This window comes from Anabas testudineus, chromosome 23 (genome assembly GCF_900324465.2).
Source record: "Anabas testudineus chromosome 23, fAnaTes1.2, whole genome shotgun sequence".
NCBI lineage: Eukaryota > Metazoa > Chordata > Actinopteri > Anabantiformes > Anabantidae > Anabas > Anabas testudineus.
The window spans coordinates 6,630,976-6,648,895 of NC_046631.1; the positions used below are offsets into that span (position 1 = coordinate 6,630,976).

The following is a 17,920-nucleotide window of genomic DNA, read 5'->3' on the forward strand; positions in this document are numbered from 1 at the left end:
ACTCTTGGAACCAGAATTACAGTCTGTCTGACACCACTTCAGGCCGTTCAAATGAACGCAGGGAGATAGTCGGCTAAAGTAACTAGTTTGTCATGTGGGCTGCTGAATAACATAACACTGACCTCTCATTATGCAGTTTATCCTCAAATTCCATTTTACATTTTTACATCTGTGGGACAAGATAATTATGTGGACACATTGAATGTTGAATTCAATATTAGATCAGAACTAAAGATGAATTTCGAACAGGTGCCTCACTTAACAGTTTGAGATGTAAGTGTGAAATGTTTAGCTATGCCTGAAAGGATCATGTAATTCTAGTCAGGCATTTTCCATGTAGTAAGATGACCTTGGGTGACTGCTAATGTTAATGGACTGAAACATCAGAATAAATCATATTAACATGAACCCTAATCACAACATTCATATCTCTGTCCTTTCAGCCCTTGGAATGTGGTCGGAAACCTGCAAGCACATTTAGCAATAGCCAGATAAACAATAACAGGATGAATCTAAAAACATAATCTGCTGCCCTTAATGTTTGAAGTCGGGAGGAGTGTGTGTGTGTGTGTGTGTGTGTGTGTGTGTGTGTGTGTGTGTGTGTGTTCATTGCCGTTCGTTTACCTGCTATGCAGTCCGACCTGAGATATCCCCAGTTCTGCAGCTCTTTGATACAGACAAGGCTATCCCTCATTACTCCATACTCTCCCCACCTGCTTCTAAAGATAAGAGAGAGACAACACCTGTCCTGTGTTTGTATCACTTATACACAGAGAACTACCTCACAAAAGAGAAATTTACCTCCCAATTTTTTTTTTTTTTTTTTTTTTTTTTTTTTTTGCAAACAGTTAATCTGATGTCTTTCTCCTAATGCTGTGCTTTGCCAAGTTTTCATAGCTGTGTATCTTTTATCAGCTTTGGAAAATCACTGAGTTAATCGTACCTTTTTAATCTTAAGAATTGAGGTTGCTTATCATAATGTATGGACTCTTTCTAATATGTTTTCTTCTTCCTTTGCATTGCAGATAGAGAGATTTTTTTGCTTTATGCTGACTATGATAAGATGTTCTGATAAAAGTTTATTGAGCCCAGCTTGGGTTAAACGCCTTTTATAGGCATAAGGAGTTTACTGTAGTCGATCAGTTTGTGTTGGCAAGTACAAATGTACTATAAAAGTGTTTGTTCTTTTTTCAACAATAGCTGAAATTTGAGCATATTACAACAAAAACAAAGCAATGTTAGTCCAAGTTTCAGCTGTTATGAAATCTGAAACTCTTTTAGAGCCTCTAGTGATTATTTTTCAACTTCTGGAACTTAATTTTGTCACTAAACAATATTACACAAAACTGCTTGCTGGTCAAAAATGTTTGTGGTTTCTAGCAATATTGCCCTATTAAATATTTTATGTGGAAAAATGGCAACAAGAGATTTCCTCAGAAGTATATATTCTATTAATATCTATAATACATGCAGGTCTGGGTCAGATCAGAAACTTTGACAGTGAAAATGAAGGTTGAGGGAAGATAATGTAAATCCCAGCCCATCAGTCATATGCTGAGTTTGGGAATGTTTGTCTGCCCAGATCCAATCACTTTGTTATGAACCATAAACAAGTAAATATATTGAGTGCCTACTGCACATTCTCCTGTTTTCTTTTTATGTCTATATTATAGGTAATATTATGCTTTTGTGTTTCCCAGTTGTTTTCACTAGGTAAGATCAGCCAGAATAGAGTAGCCACGTTGAAAGCCAGCTACAGGCTACTGCATGACACTCTGAAAAGGTATGCTTTTCTTTTCTGTCCTGTATGAGACCAGTTCATACCTTTTTTGTGTTATATTTTGGAGCAATATTTGATTGCGAACATGCAGCCAAGAGTGCAGAACATTAGAACAAAGATCTATTCTTACTTTTCTGTATTTCTCTGAAATAGTGCAAACTTATCAGTAGTATCTGTATACCTGATATTACATCATAGTTTCATCCAACAGTACCCAGGACTCTGAGAGTCAGCTCTTGGGAGAGGCAAAAAGGTGTCGTGCTGAACTAGAGAAGCTCCAGGCCGAGGTGGAGAGAACAGAGGAGCAGAGCACCTCTGAGCAGCCTGAAAGTGAGGTCAACAAACTGAGGCAACAGCTCCTCCAGGCATACAATGAACTGAAGGCTGCTGAGGATAGAGAGTACAAGACACAGCACCAGCTGAAATGGTGAGCTCTCACCATACAAACATACGTCAGTACAGTACACACCATTTTAGCAGTCCCTCTTGCTGGAATTTTTATTTTCAGTCAGATATTGAAATCATTTTTGATATAGCTTTGTCAAACATGTGCTTACATACTGTACACAACCACAAACTTCACATCACTCACAGGAGGCTAAGACAGAGGACAGAGAAGAAATATTGCAGAAGTGAGACTGGAGTGATTAAGAGAGAAGCTGTAAACAGTAGACAAGCATGTGTGCACACCCACGGGTATGCAAACACATAGATACAGACACACAATGACAGTTAAGTAACTAGGGAACTACACAAGGGAACGTCTTTGCATGTTTTTATTGACTTTAGAGGGAGGTGAAGATAGAGTAAGACACAGAGTAATGATACAGTATGTGGAGTGTGCTTGGCCAACACTATTTTTAATGTTCCACTGAAACTGTTCTCAATAATAGGAATAAAAATCTATTACTTTTAGAGGCAGATTTTATTGGTGGTGCCTAAAATGTTTCTGTTTTAATAATATTTTCAAAGATTTATTTCAGAGGGTAAAGTTGCATGCAGTTGTATAATACACACAAAAGTGGATTTATGTGTTTTCTGTGGATGTAATGTGTTTACTTGTCTGTGCTGTCTCTGCACTGGTTAGTTTTTTATTGTAATTCCTGTAGTTTTGTCTGTTCTTTCCCAACAATCTTTTCCTTTCACTCCCATGAGTCTCTTTTCTCATTACAGCCAATTTCCCTGTTTTTTGCTGCAGGTTTCTCTTTTTCCTTCCTCAAACTCACTCAGCACCACTGTCAGTGTGTCCACAGGGCTAAACACACCCATACAAATGGAAAATAACACACTCACTCAAGTATCTCCCTCTTTTCTGTACACAAATTCTACTTTTCAAGGACCCAACAGAGGTTGCTGAAACATTGCTAAGCACCATGATAACATACACCAGTGGAACCCAAATTAGGTTCTCAGATTTTATCTTGTGGTCTTATATGGTTTGCAAAATTGCAAAAACAAGGCTCTTAAAGAGACAACAGCAGTTGAAATGAAATTTGAACTGTAATGGAATGAAGCAACAAGGATTTCTGCTGAAGTTAAAATGTTACTAAAGTTTCATTGCATTGCAATTATTACACACCAAATTAAAAATCTTGGCAAAGTCTCAAAATACTGTCAGGGAAGTAAATTGAGCAGAAAAAGATGATCAAAAATTATCAAGTGCACAAGGTCACTGGCTTGAAGCGTGAATACATTTTCAACTAAGTGGATATGAAATGATTGAGGAAGAGTTTGAAACTTCAAATTAAGGTAGAAAAAAAAACGTATTTTGGCTAATGTTTATTTTAATCAACTTACATGTATCCTAGAAAGTCAGTAGGGGGCAAGTGACTTAAGCTCTAATTTTCCTAAGACCCCTATTTGATGGCACAGCCTAACTAGTATGTAAACGGATCTCTTTTTTTAATTCTTCTTTGCCTCAGTAATAAGAAACCACTCGCATAATATAAATTCAACGATATAATGTGAGAGTAGAGTACACACTGAGGCAGAGAGTAGTAGGACCAGCAATAACTGATATTAACTGAAAACCACTTACAGAGCATTCTCCAAGTGTGCAGTAATAGACACTGAGTGTGCATATTATTTGTCCAGTCTGTCGTCCTCGACATCTGAGTTTCTCCTTTTCTTCTGCTCTTTATTACATCTTTCAGCCTAATCTCTTTGCATCTTCTTGACTTTTCTTCTGTTCTTTTCCCCATCTTGTCTTGTCCACATGGATAGCAGTCTGCATATGACAAGCAGATGCTCACTATGCAAATACTTACTCTGCCTTTTAAAATCTTTGCGCCCTTTATCTTTAGCCAAACAGATACAAAGGAATTCAGCACTTTTTCCAGTCACATATTTTAGCATTCATGCAGTTTTCTCATGCAGTTTTCTAATATATCAACTTGTCAGGAAGATTAATGTCATTTACTTTGTGAAACGTGCAGCTGTACGCTATGTGCTATTGTAAGATTTTTCACAATGACGGAGCTGACTTGAAATTATTTCATACAAACTTTAATGAACTGCTCAAAAACTGTCTGCCCCAGGGAAATGAAAAATTCATAGACATTTTTAATGCACATTTATGTCATAGCCTGAGATTTTTGTTCTGTACTTTGTGTATACATTTATTCCCTTTTTATCTTTATTGCTTGTAGGTTTTACTAATGCCAACAACTTATCCAAAACCTTTTGGCATCTATTTCAACAATATGCACTCTTCATTCTTTTGTGTTTTGTTGATTTCAAGTAAGGCATATTTATTAAGTTGGTTTTGCGTAAATGCAGGTTCCCATCATGTATTCCTCTTTTAATTGAATCTGGAACTGAAACACGTTGTTTCTTTCTTCTAATTTTCATTTTCACATTCTGTTTTTTTCACTGTTCTGTTTTGCTCTCTTCTCGACACCTTACCTTACATCACCTCTATGCAGTCTCTGGGAAGAGAAGCAGTACCTGGAAAAAGAGAATGAGACTCAGCCAAGACCTGCTGTAAGTTCACCATTGCACCATCCATTTCAGAGGCATGGATTACAACTGCATCAACAGTCTTCAGAGAGGATAAATATGAGTTTTACGTTAAGCCTTCATCCTGGCTTAATCCTTTAATATGAAGACTTGCCAAGGGCTTTTTTGGTCAATTTAAAAATGTGAAACTAGAAATATTTTATATTCCAATCTCTCCTTTATATAAAAGGATGGCAAATGACTTGAACAAGTTTTAATCCTTGTTACAAATGGAGAAATATATCTATATAGTTTCTTTTTACTTTTTTAAGCAGGAAAATCAAGTTAGTAATGTATAGTAACCATACACAAATATAAATGTATAATGCAATAATGTTCACATTACATTATATTACACATGTCCGTGGATAAAACACTGAACCACTCTTCTATCCAGGGTGGCAGCAGCTAGGGCATAAAACCTGTGCCAAAAATAAACATGAGGACCATGATCTGCTGTGGCGACCTATTCAAAAACTAGTGTCCAGAGGCTCAAAGAGGTTTATGAGTAATATATAGTGGACAAACAACTGATTTAAAAAATATTAAATCTATACCTTCAGGCATCACCAGAGCCCACGTATGTCATTGCATGTCTGTAATGCTCAGATACATAGAAGAAACACTAAGACATAGTTTTCAGTGTTTTCACTGAACAGCTTAATTACATGTTGTTGTTGTTGTTGTTTTTATGTATCTCCGTTGTCAGATTTTTCCTTTTCATGAAGCACAATACATTTTCAATAGTAGACAGATCTGGACTTCACTCAGGCCAGTCAAGCTGTGTTGTAGTAAAACGTGTATAATAGCACATGCAGAATGTGGCCGGGCATTGTCTTGCTGAAATGTCCACTGACTTACTGGGAAAAGATATTTCCTTGATGGCAGCATGTCTCTCAAAAATTCCAATATAGGCCACATATGCAAGCCACGTGTGCTTCAGACACTAATTATCCCCCATACCATCATAGATGCACCTTTCACCAAAAAGAGTCCAGAGTGAATGGTCTTTTCCATCTTTAGTACAGAGAACCCAATGTCTGCTTTTCCCAAAAGGTTTTAGTTTTTATTGCATTTTAGAAAAAGGCCCAACCTTACCTCATGGTGTTGCATATTAGCAAAATACTTACACTTATACTTCCAGCATCATAATCATGACATACTGTAAAGTCTAAAACAAGCCAATATTGAAGATAACTACCGTACTTGAGAAAATTTATCAAACAACACTGAGCAGATGAGAGCATTTAACTTTCAAATATCAAACAGAAAAACAAGCTGCTACCTTCACCAAAGCAGTTCATAAACTGTATTTTTAATGTGCTGGAGTAAACTGTATGTTTTAAAAGGTCATTTTATGAATCCCTTCCCCATTGTAATTGAAACAATGTGTGCAATATTGGACCAATAACATTAAGTCTGACTTTAACATTAATGAAAAACTGAACGGGGGGAGTTTACGTTCTTCTCTCTCCATCGCGAACAAATATCCACACACACATGTCAAACATGATTGATAATATTTTTCATCACTGAGGCCTTACATACATTTCTAGTTGTTCTGCTGCATGAACAGGTTAGAAGAAGTACAAACTAGCTTCAAATGTACAGGCTAGTACTACTTGGAACAGAAATTATTTTATCTTCTAACTGAACTTGGCTCAGACATTGGTTAATATCAGAGTGAAGTTTAAAGGTTTAGGTGTTTAATTATTCATTAATGCATTAATTAATTAATGCAGGACAAAGCTGAAGATGGGAGTGTATTTGTGAGAGCACAAAATCAGGATCAGATACTAAAAAAAGAGATGAAAATATGGTATTTTGACTGTGCATTCTAAACTTTTTGTCTTTGCTGTTGGTGGGTCTTGCAGGAGCTAGAGAACAGAACAAAGGCCCTGCAGGACAAATATGAGGATCTGGTCAAAGAGGTGACCCAGAGAAAACTAGAAGTCAGGTATTTAATTAGTAAGCTTGGTTTGATGTTAACATTATATTAAACTGTCTTTGTTTTAACTGGAAACACTGCAGCTGAATCTTTTAAGTGCCGTTAATCACTGTTCCGTCGTAGATAAGTGTACTTCTGTATGTATCTTGCTTTCACTCCCTACACAGAAGTCTGATGGAAGATGTGGAAACCCATGAAATGCAAATATTGAAAGAACAGAAAGAGCTGGAGGACCAGAAGGAGATCATAATGCTGAAAGAGGTCTGTCTGTGAGAGTATGTGTGTGGGCACATCTTACAGTACACCACCAGTAAAATAACAAATCGTCTTGCTTTCCTACATTTGTGTGTGTACATGTCTATTTGTGTTGTAAGGCTGAGAAAGCCCATCTCATCAGCGTACCTGACCAGATTTTAAAGAAGATTGAAAGGAAGCACTCTAAAAGGGAGTGAGTATATTTACCCTGTCAATATTCTTCACTGGGGAAAAGCAAGAAAGGTAATGTTTTAAACACCAGGAATAAACATGAGTTAGGTAGGGTGCTTTGGTAAGACAGTACATTTTTGAGTAAGTAATCTGTCCTCTCTTTTCCACCTAGAGCACTCATATACTGATTAACTGGATTTAGCTGGATGGCCTCTGAATTATATTATTTAAAAAACGAAAGAGCACTTATCCCTAGTCTTTTGCCTGCAAAAAAAACATCATCCTGGCTTCCTCTCTGCAATGCATCTTTCCAGCTCCACTCCTTTTGATGTAGAGTAGTGTCTGCATCTCTGTGGAAATGCATATTTTAGTCAACAACTAAAAAATAAGGTCTTTTTTATAGTGACAGTTAAATTATTTTCAGGATTTCCGAAGGTGTCAATCCTTCTAATTTAATAAAAATGACAAGCATGTGCATCAGGCATCATTAATTTCATATTTAAGAGGTGCTGCAGTCAAAAGCCCCTTTATCACTAGAGAATGGTTCCACTTGCGGTCTTACTACACTGTCTTTTATGTTTATTTCAAATTGGCTTGCAAGTGGTGCAGTGGAACCATCTGTATGAGCTGTGTGAGCTACGACTCATAATTTGAAATTCACAAAGCTGAGTGGTACTGTGGGGGGTGTATATAAAAGATGTATTGCACTTGCACTTGCTGCTATTTTATAAAATGTGCAATCTTACAAGGCAGGTGCAGCGAATGAATGGATACTTTTAGTTTTTTGTATATTTAAATGTTTTCTGTCACGCTCCCATTAAAAAAATAGCAATGCAATAAAGAAGATAAAAGCACTGAATACGGAGATTTCAGAAATGGAGCAGCAAGTAAAGGAAGTGGAAGAACATAAACACTCCCTCAGAATGAAGAAGAAAGAGGTGATGAAGGAGCTTGAGAGTCTCAAAGCCCAAGTAGAGGTCAGTCTGAAAGAGGTCAGACAACTGGTGAAAGAGCAGGAAGTCAACAGGGAGCAGGAGGCTGAGTTACTGGGCAACAGGTAATAAGCTCCTGATACAGTCAGTCAAAAAAGAATTCTTAGGTGTACACCTTTTAAAAGAATACAATAGTTTAATAAGACACATATATTAAGCTATAAATACAAATGGATAAAATGGAGCTTTGTAGTTGTGTGGATGTTTTTGTCTTGTATTGTCACACATATGTTTTTTTTTCTCACCAGAGGAATCCTGGAAATTAAGATGCAGAACGTCATGTTTGATAAAAAGCACCTCTACGAGAGCCAGTGTGTGCAACTCAGAGAGAAGAATAGGTACAGAATAATGTATCCACATAGAAATAGACCTTAATAATTATACAATGCACACACTGCACCTAAAAATAAAGTTTCTCTGAGTTGTTCTCAACTCACACACTGTTCACACTTTCTGTGTGTGTATGTTTATTTCTAACCTTTTAGTTTATCCAAAAACCACTGCATTCCAAACACAGTAGAAACCCTTCATATTTGACAGGAAGGCACATACTGACTAATGAGCCAAATTTTAGACGATTAATATCAACTGAAAAGTGTAGGAGGCATAGACTAATGATTATGATAAATACGGTGCCTCTGTTTGTTCTCAGGCAGATGCAAGCCCTCAAGAGGATGGAGCATGCATTGGCCATGGCTACTGAGCAACTAGAATTCACACAGTCTGTCTACAATGAGTTACAGGCACAGGTAACTGATGGATTGTTACTTTCAATGTGCACAGTAGAAACATGCAATTGGGGTGTACATGCATCTTTTTAATTAGTTTTGTGGCATATTGTTTTCTTCTTTTGTACTCAGGAAATACATGTTACATTGTGTAAAACTACACAAACAGCACCTATACTGTCACTGTAGTTTGGAAACATTTCGATTTTAACAGTAAATCCTATTTTTGTTATTGCTGGTATTGTCCGTAGTTTAGGAACATTTTCACTGCTTTCCACATGGGTGTGGAAACATGTTGAGTGTACATGTCACGGTGCCAGTAATCAGCCCATTTAGTCATTAATCAACATTGCACCAGAAGCATTTTTTCAGCTTCCTGTATTTTTACTGATTATCACAGTTTTTAAAGGGAAAATGGAGGAAGAGCAAGAGTCATGGGAAATACATCAGCATATCTCACAAGCACATGACAATAAGAAAGGAAGTCACTATGACACATCAGGGAACACACACATTAACGTAATATTGAAACAATCCGTTAGTATTTATTCGTTTCCACTACTCTGCAAATCAGTAGTTCTCACGCGAACATTTACTCAGTAAATACAGTATGATTGTGAACGATGAGGATTCATTAGCCTGTTGGTTTACCACAAAAATGCAGCACATTTAAATCAAGGAGGATGTGATTAATGGTTTTAATATTTACATAGTATTCTACTGTATCCGAAATTTACATTGCGTTAGAGTTCATAAAGAGAAGAATGTTTTGTGTATGCAGCTGATTGAAAGTGGTGACATTGCATTGTGTGTGTGTGTGTGTGTGTGTGTGTGTGTGTGTGTGTGTGTGTGTGTGTGTGTGTGTGTGTGTGTGTGTGTGTGTGTGTGTTTTTTAACCATGAACTTATTGATGCTCCAGCTTCTAACTTTTAAACATGATGTTGTGTAGTTCATACTATTGAATGTCAAGGCTGATAACCTTGCAGAGAGGGTGGCAATTCCTAAGACATTCAGTTTTTTTACAGGTTTCAATGAACACTTTAAGTGTCACTGGAGGAAATGTGTTCATCCTCAGATGAACTCTGTCATATAGTATTAACTACTGTATTTTGCAGTGATTGTTAGTGAGACTGAATTCCTTTCCTTCCTTGGTATGTAAAGTCAATGGACTACAATCAGGAAAGCTATTGCATTTTACAGCCAAGATTAAGGAGGGACTACAATAGATCTAACATCTTTTAACACACTGAAAATCTGAACAGACTTTTAATTTTGACTTTACATTCTGACTCAAATTTCCAGTTAGATGCTGTTCCCAAAAGAGAGGCCAGTATTCAGCAGAGGATGGAACTTCAGAAAGAAATGGACGCTCTCAAAGTCAGCTTTGAAAAACAGGTGGGGAAAAAAGTGCGTGGGTGGACACAGTATCATTAGTGACTGCAAAGTGTAATGCAGTCTACTGCAGTAGCCCTCAAACAATTAATCTTTAAAGAGCACAGTATTTCTTTTTTATTTTTTTTGAAAATGCAGTTTGAAGTGTTGATTGTCTCATGACATAATTTTAGTGCTTTTTAGCAGTTTTGAAATTTCTTGCATCTTTACATTCACAGAAGAAGACAAAATAGGATCTTGCTTTTGCATAATTTTCTTATCCAACAGTATGGCACATATTTATTTTAAACCTTAACAATGGGAAGTAGCCTGTGTTTCTGACACACAAAGACATAAAAACATATATCTATCTTCCTCATAATATAGAACTTTTACTCCACTTTGTAAGGACATTCTTTTGTTCCCAATCAGCTATTAGTGGCTGAGGAGGAAGGCCAGAAGAAACAGCAGTATGGGATCATTCAGGAGCTGCTAAAGGAGTCAAACCGCCTCAGAGAAGAACTCCATAACCTCAGATGTCTGACACAGATCAAAGCAGAGGAGAGGGGCCAGAAGCACCGTGAACTCCTCAGGGCAGAGGTGCAACACAACAGCACACACAAATACACACTTACATTCAGGCACATACACACGGGAATAGATATTTCATGCATATACATTTGAAATATGAATTTAAAGCAACCAGGTTTATGTTTCAGACTTTTGATGTTTGTGTGACAGGAGAGTTACTAAGAAATGGCAAACACAATTTGTGAAAATGTCACAACAAAATGGCGATAGATACTCGAGACTCCCTTTTCCTGTTGGAGGAGGTTTTTATTGCTTAATTCCTAAAACATTCTTGTGTGTTATTAATATAATGAAAAGTCAGCAATGACCAGCTCCAAAATAAATCAGAAAATTCAGCAAACTCCTGAAAATCATTACACTAAACCATCTGCTGGATCAGCTAAGTTACAGGTTCTTTATGTGCTCACAGTGTCAGAAGAGCAGCTGCTACAATATTGAAAAATGCAGCTAAAAATATGATTGAAGCTGATGCTTGGGAGTATACACACACACACACACACAGAAGTGATGATACTGTAGTTTTACCTGTCCACAGCAACTGAACCAGCACATTCAGCACGAGCTGCGAGAAAAAGACTTGATCATCATGGACCACAACAAGCTGAATTCTATGCTACAGCGCAGGTTGTTTTCTGTTTCTTTTCCGTCTTTATGCTGCATACACAATATACTGTGGAACTCAATCTTAAGGTTTCCTTGTGCAATTCAAGGTATTTTAATAAATTTCATTTCAAATTCTTTTTACTATTGTACAGTATGCATCAGTAGGAATGGTTTTCCTACACTACATCCATGGTCAGCTAGTACAGCTACAACAGTCTTTTGGTGCAGCAAATTGAATTCCTGTTTTCAATATGTTTATGTGACTGGTTTAACAACTGATAATTGATTCCCTGGTTATTTGTTTGGCTCATCTGATCTTTGTGAGAGCTGGAATCACAATTATTTCAGACATCTGTAAATGTTGCCTGGGCAGAAAACCTAATTGGTTTTACTTCACTGATCAGACTTAGACTAATGCATCTGGCACCACCCAGTACAACAACAGGCCATTAAAATACATTCAGTTCATTCAGGTCATGACCTGACCACAGATTTGTGTCTGATGTGGCTGCATGTGACTTGAAGTTAACCCCCATTCCCCCCCCCCCCCCCCCCAAAAGTGCATCTAGCAACACAAGAACACGACAATTGTAATATAAAAAACATATTTAGCCATCATTGTTCACAAGTCCCGTCTAAGATGAATGGTAAATTGAATTTCACCGAATGTGCCACCACACAAAACTTTAGTTACGATATACCACTTTGTAATCAGTCACTGAATATTACTTATTAACTCTGTTACCATTGATTATTTCAAACTTTATCCGATACTCGAACAATGCCATGATGACATTGAAAAGATCATGTTTGTTGATATTGCCAAACATCATTTCAGGCACACATAGACTTAAGCTCTTAAAAATAAATGTTCACATCAGTTCTGTCAGCCATTGAGAGCTATTGTTTACTAGAGATATAAATCCTATACTAGCTAGCAAGATGCTTGGCAGTAAATTCATTTTACAGCTGCCACTGGCCTAGTAAATCCAAATGATCAAAAGAACAAATAACTATAAGCAATGAATGTCAAAACCCAACTGTACTCTTGATAGGAACTGGGTCTTGTAATGGGTTCTCTGCTAATTGTGTTTCCCCTCTCCTCAGAATATCACAGTATTCTAAACTGTGCAACATGATTATGGAAGAGAAGAATAAGTATGTTAAGCTAAAGCAGATCGCCTCACAGACAACCACTGAGTTGGTGGAACAGGTTAAGGTCGTGGAAAATGAGAAAGAGATCCAACATACCATTGTCATTAACAAGGACAGGTGTGTTTTATAAAAGGAAGATTGATTGTTTTCTGTATGTATGACAATTTTTGTATAGCAGTACATTTTTGTAATGGCACTTTAGTGTTCAGTTTAGTGCATTTGTCGATGCACTTCATTGAAATTATATATGTATTTATTGTCTATTTACCATGCTTTTTTTTGTTTTGTTTGTGTCCAATTCAGATTACTCACAAAGGCTCGTATGAAGGTTTCTAATAGCTCCAAAATGAAGGAGAAACTACATAATGACATCTGCAAGGTGAAGGCCGAAACATCAAAACTAGATATATTATTTTACACAAGCCAAATGTAACACTGCCTTTTTGTTATGACTACTCATCCAAGTAGCTTCTTCAGTCTTCAGACGCACTGTACATCAAGTTTCCCTTGTATTCCACTTATATTAATTAGAAATTAATATACTATAATATAAATATTACTCATTATTTGTGAGAGTTTGAGAGTTTCCAAACCATTTATGATCTGTTATACCTAGATGACCATTTTCTTAAGTTCAGCCAGTAACTAACTATGCCTACATCTACAGTCTTATGGGTCTACACGCTTATGGGTCCAAAAACATATCACTCTTTTTTTTTTTTCTCAACTGCACTTGTTCTAGGTTGCATGGGATTACCATCAGATCAGTCAGCTATGTGATGACAACAAATTAGAGTTGATGAAACTCACACAAATGATCAACCTCCAGGAGCAGGCGCTTCTGGAAATAAATAGGAGTCATGAAGCTGTCACTCAGCGTCGCAATGTTCTGTACGTCAGCATTTTAATGTTCAAACAACATTACCTGACTTCCGGGTTTTAAGTACATATGTATGTGAAATAATGTTTGTGCCATGTTTTTGTCAACTACAGTGGCATTCAGCTGTTGGAACATGAGGAGGTGTTGTTCAACTACTATGAGAAGGTGAATGTCCAAGAGGCAGCCATTACAAAGGGCAACATGGCATTAGAAGCACTGGAGAAGGAGATTAATGACTTACAGTTAGACATTAATGAGGAGAATAGACAGATAGACCTGAAGAAGAAGCAGGTGCCTATCAAGAGAAAGCTGGAAGGAGAGATCATCACGCTGCTGATAGAGGTAGGAAAAATACGGATGTAGGAAATCAGTTAACAATAGCTACAATACTAATCACACCAAACCTTTCAAACAGCAAACTAATAACTTGAAAAATGTGGGTGGAAAGATATGCATTCTTAGGAGATTCTGTAAATTGTTGAGGATGGATTCAGTGGAAATCTTTCTTTCAAATCCTTTCTATTGTGTAAACAGTGGTGACTCAACACCCACTTCTTCTTCTCTGCATCTTGTCATTCAAGTGTGAATCCACTACAAGTATCCACTGTAGTTAGACCCGACTGTGTTCCAGCAAAGGTGCACTGCAGTTCTGACCAGCTTCGGGCCCTGAGTTATTGTCCTGAGCAAGCATTGCAGGCTTTTGTTTAGAGTTATTTTTTAAGAGTTTCCCTGAAGTTGATTTGCTAATATCCCCAGTAATTTGTGCAGAATGATTTTGTACATCAGATACTGCTGTCACAGCAATTACAGCATAGCAACATCACAAACAGCTTCGCTCTTCTTCGCTTCAGCACCCGTTATTCACTGCTCTTTGGTGAAATCAAATGGTAAAATTAGTACTGGGAAGACTGTTTTTGTAGGGGGTTGGGGTTATATACAGTGCAGTACATTGGTAGAAGAGCAGAAGAGAGCAGATATCTTGTCCGACAATGTAAACCCACTGTTATTCTGACTGAAACAGGTATAGACTGGGTTGTGTGTTTGTGTCTCCAAAGTGTTCCTTGGAATCTTCTTGTAAATGTGTGTGTTTGTGGGTGACTACAGAATGTATTGTCAGTCAGTGACCTCACAAGATACTTGTGTATGTCCATATCTGCAAGAGACATCCAATAGTTCCTCAGGCCATTGTCCATCTAGAGGTGTGTTCCTATCTCTTCTTGTAAAATGCAATAATTTTAGACATTTATGTGAGTTATGCAATGTCAGTGGAGAAAGCTTGCAGGACTTTAGGAAGTAGTATGTCTAGGGTATTGCAGACTATTAACTTTATGTGTATCAAGTTAGGGGAACTCCAAAAAGAGCAGTGAGGTACAAGCTCCAGAAAACAATACTTGCAAAAACACTCAGAACACCACTAATGAGCAGATTTGTGTTTTTTAAATACTTGAAAAGCTTCACTTTATAATGAGACTTGAATTGCTCTAGTAAATATATTGTCTCTGCTCTGTAGACTAAACTAAAACTAGTGCAAGCAAAAATCCTCTACTCAACACAAGCTTTTAGAAAAACAACATTTGATTTGTGCATTTGAGGGAGTGGATCGTCTGTATTGTTCTGTTTCTGTTTCTTTCATCACTCCTCAAAAGTGGTCAGTTTATGGCGTTGTTTTGTGAGCTGATCCTCTTACTTGGTTTTGTTGAGGTGAACCGACTGTAGTCAAACATCCTCTAAAACTTCAAACTGTGCTTTTGCTATCCTAACTACAGACAGACATGCAGAAGGAAGATGAAACTCTAAACCAAGAGGGAAAACCCCAACAACCTCACACAAGTTTCACAGAGACAAACTGAGGCACACATGAATAAATAACATAAAAACACAAACATATTCATGCAACTTACAGACACATACTGTAGGAGAGAGATTTGAGAGAGGCACACAAACAAAATACACACACAAACAAAATACACACACACACACACACACACACACAACTAGTTTTCTTGCCAGTGGCTGCGTCATGGGATTGGGTGTGTTGCTGCTTTGGGTCAGAGTTACTGGTTTTCACTAGCTGTTGGACCAGACTTCTCTCATCTGAGTCTTGTGCTCTTTTGGATGAACGCGATGTTGGAACAGACTTCATCATGTGCTACTCTTTTGAAAAAAGCCCCTTTCCCTTTTCTCCATCTGTTTACTCCGTCTGCTGTTTATAGCTTGCTACAACACACTTTCTGGGTGCCATTTCTTTTCTTTCACTCCCATCTCCCATATTTTTTCGTGATTATTCTTTGTTCTTTCCCTCCTCTCCTGTGTCTGACCACCCCTCTTCATTGTTCCCTTTAGGCGTTCTGCAGGTGTTTGTTTCAATGGTATTATTAGTATTTTATCTGCAGTATGTATCGTTCCTTTACATGTTTCTCCGGTCTCTTTCATCATTTCCCCATTTCTTTCTTTCTTTCTTTGGCCAGACTTGCATTTGGCTATACAGTACATACAGCAGACTCCTTACTTCTGTTTTTCTTGTACCGTTCTTCTTTTTATTTGAGTCACAGTGACTGTACAGCATAGCTCTAAGGGTGATAGTGTTATTGGTTTGTTGGTCGGCCACTTTGGTACTGACTAAAATAGTTCAGTAATTATTGGTGAAACATTTAGCATACATACATGGTGCCTAGAGGATGAACCCCAGTCTACAACTTTGGTGACCACCTAGCTTTATCTCGAACATCTTATGTTGAATTAACTTGTTCCAATTTGAACCTCACCCAACTGAAGTCAATCTGTCAGGGAGTTTTGTACAGTTTAATATCGTTTATATAGCTTCTCATGTGCTGTCATACAGCTGTTGTTGTATATAAAGCTTGCTGTCTTATTAGTGATGGACATTTTTACGATTTAAAAAGCGACAATCTAGAACTGAATGCTACAGTACGGCCTCACAGATGCTAGCACGGACTCTGGATACATACCTGTAAGCAACTCCTAGAACTTTTTTCCAGTCAACCATTTCATTCCTGATTAGTGTATCAGTCTGTCTATTCATCCATCCATCCATTCAGTCATCCATATCACCCTCTCCTCTTCATGTAAATAGCAAATCATTTTCCAAATCGCTGTTTTACGTCGTACAGCCGTCTAGCTCCCTTGGGTACAAAACGTGAAACACTAGGGCCTTTCCTATTGCAGGACGCTTGCCAGCTCAATTCATTCTCTCTGTGAATTCATTCTCTATGCGAATTCAATCTCCCTGCACCTGCCTTGCTGTCGATTTATCATATATATTGTATATTTGTATTCATCTGTAACCAGTTTATCTGTTCATTGCAGACAGACTCCCCTCCCTTTGATGGGAAATTTTGACAATGATAGATCGAGCCATCTGTGACACTATTGAAGTTCAATATATTCTGAGGCTTTCATTTGCTCTGAGGAATTTTAATTGCTGCAAAATAAACAGAGGTTGATGTTGGATTCTGAGTTTACTACTTGTTTGAGTTGCTGGCACATCAACATCTCAAGCACACACACAGGTGCAAATGCATCAGCGCAAACACTGAGATGGAGTTGTGATAATAATTTTGCAGCAACAAATGAATATTGCAGGACATAGTCATGTCCACATGCAATCACAAACATACACAGAGATATATTTGTGGTGTGATAAAGTGGTGGAGTGAGAACAGGGTGGGGCTGATGACATACTGTAATGTCCCTGTTATGGTGAGTCATATTGTCTGTCTGTCCCACTCTTAAATCTTTGTCCAACCTGTATGGAGCTCATTACCATGGGGAAATCCACCACGAATCATCTTCTTAATAGATGGTGGTGTGTGGAAATATGGAAGTTTACATTTATGTGACTAAAAGAAGACTAAAAGAAGATAGTAGAGCGAAAGCAAAAAAAGCAGGAGCATAAACAAAAAGGCTGATAATACTATGTGACAGCAACAAAGCTTTTAACTGCAACTAAACTTATTTTTATAATTGATTTTAGGATAATTACTTTTCTCCATCTTTTTTTCACAGTTAAAATGTATCAGTCAAGTCTAGGGATTTGACAGGACTACAGATTTGGCTGATGAGAATCCAGCTAATGGGGACCAATTGCATTTAGGACTAGATGGATGGTCTCATTATTGTCTTCATATTAGTTACTTAGTTTTACAACACATTTATCTTCTAATAACACTGTCTTTATCACTTCCTTAAACTTCTACTGAAATCGAAAATGGAAGATAGTCTATTGTGCGGTATAGTGTGTGAGGTAATACATCAGTTAGCTTTGCATTAGGGTTAACTTTTCTGTTGGGTCATGACTCCAAATAATATCTGATCACTGATTGCTTTTAAAGGTTACAGCATGCATGGTGAGGCTAGCCCATAGCAAACTTTTTTTATTGCTTTATGAAACATGACGTAGCAGCATGATATGAGGTTAGGCAGGCAAAA

General features: G+C 37.4%; 1 protein-coding gene across 1 annotated transcript in view; it reads left to right on the plus strand.

The window, feature by feature from the left end:
* ccdc146 (coiled-coil domain containing 146) overlaps nucleotides 1–17,920 on the plus strand; it is a 41,012-nt gene that overhangs the window by 12,985 nt on the left and 10,107 nt on the right. The window contains exons 3-18 of the mRNA XM_026363710.1: nucleotides 1,701–1,783; nucleotides 1,992–2,207; nucleotides 4,705–4,762; nucleotides 6,652–6,734; nucleotides 6,893–6,986; nucleotides 7,100–7,173; nucleotides 7,981–8,208; nucleotides 8,392–8,481; nucleotides 8,796–8,892; nucleotides 10,174–10,266; nucleotides 10,675–10,842; nucleotides 11,369–11,457; nucleotides 12,544–12,708; nucleotides 12,895–12,970; nucleotides 13,334–13,482; nucleotides 13,585–13,813. Of these exons, the coding sequence (XP_026219495.1) occupies nucleotides 1,701–1,783; nucleotides 1,992–2,207; nucleotides 4,705–4,762; nucleotides 6,652–6,734; nucleotides 6,893–6,986; nucleotides 7,100–7,173; nucleotides 7,981–8,208; nucleotides 8,392–8,481; nucleotides 8,796–8,892; nucleotides 10,174–10,266; nucleotides 10,675–10,842; nucleotides 11,369–11,457; nucleotides 12,544–12,708; nucleotides 12,895–12,970; nucleotides 13,334–13,482; nucleotides 13,585–13,813 (1,992 nt within the window). The remainder of the gene's footprint in view (nucleotides 1–1,700; nucleotides 1,784–1,991; nucleotides 2,208–4,704; nucleotides 4,763–6,651; nucleotides 6,735–6,892; nucleotides 6,987–7,099; nucleotides 7,174–7,980; nucleotides 8,209–8,391; nucleotides 8,482–8,795; nucleotides 8,893–10,173; nucleotides 10,267–10,674; nucleotides 10,843–11,368; nucleotides 11,458–12,543; nucleotides 12,709–12,894; nucleotides 12,971–13,333; nucleotides 13,483–13,584; nucleotides 13,814–17,920) is intronic.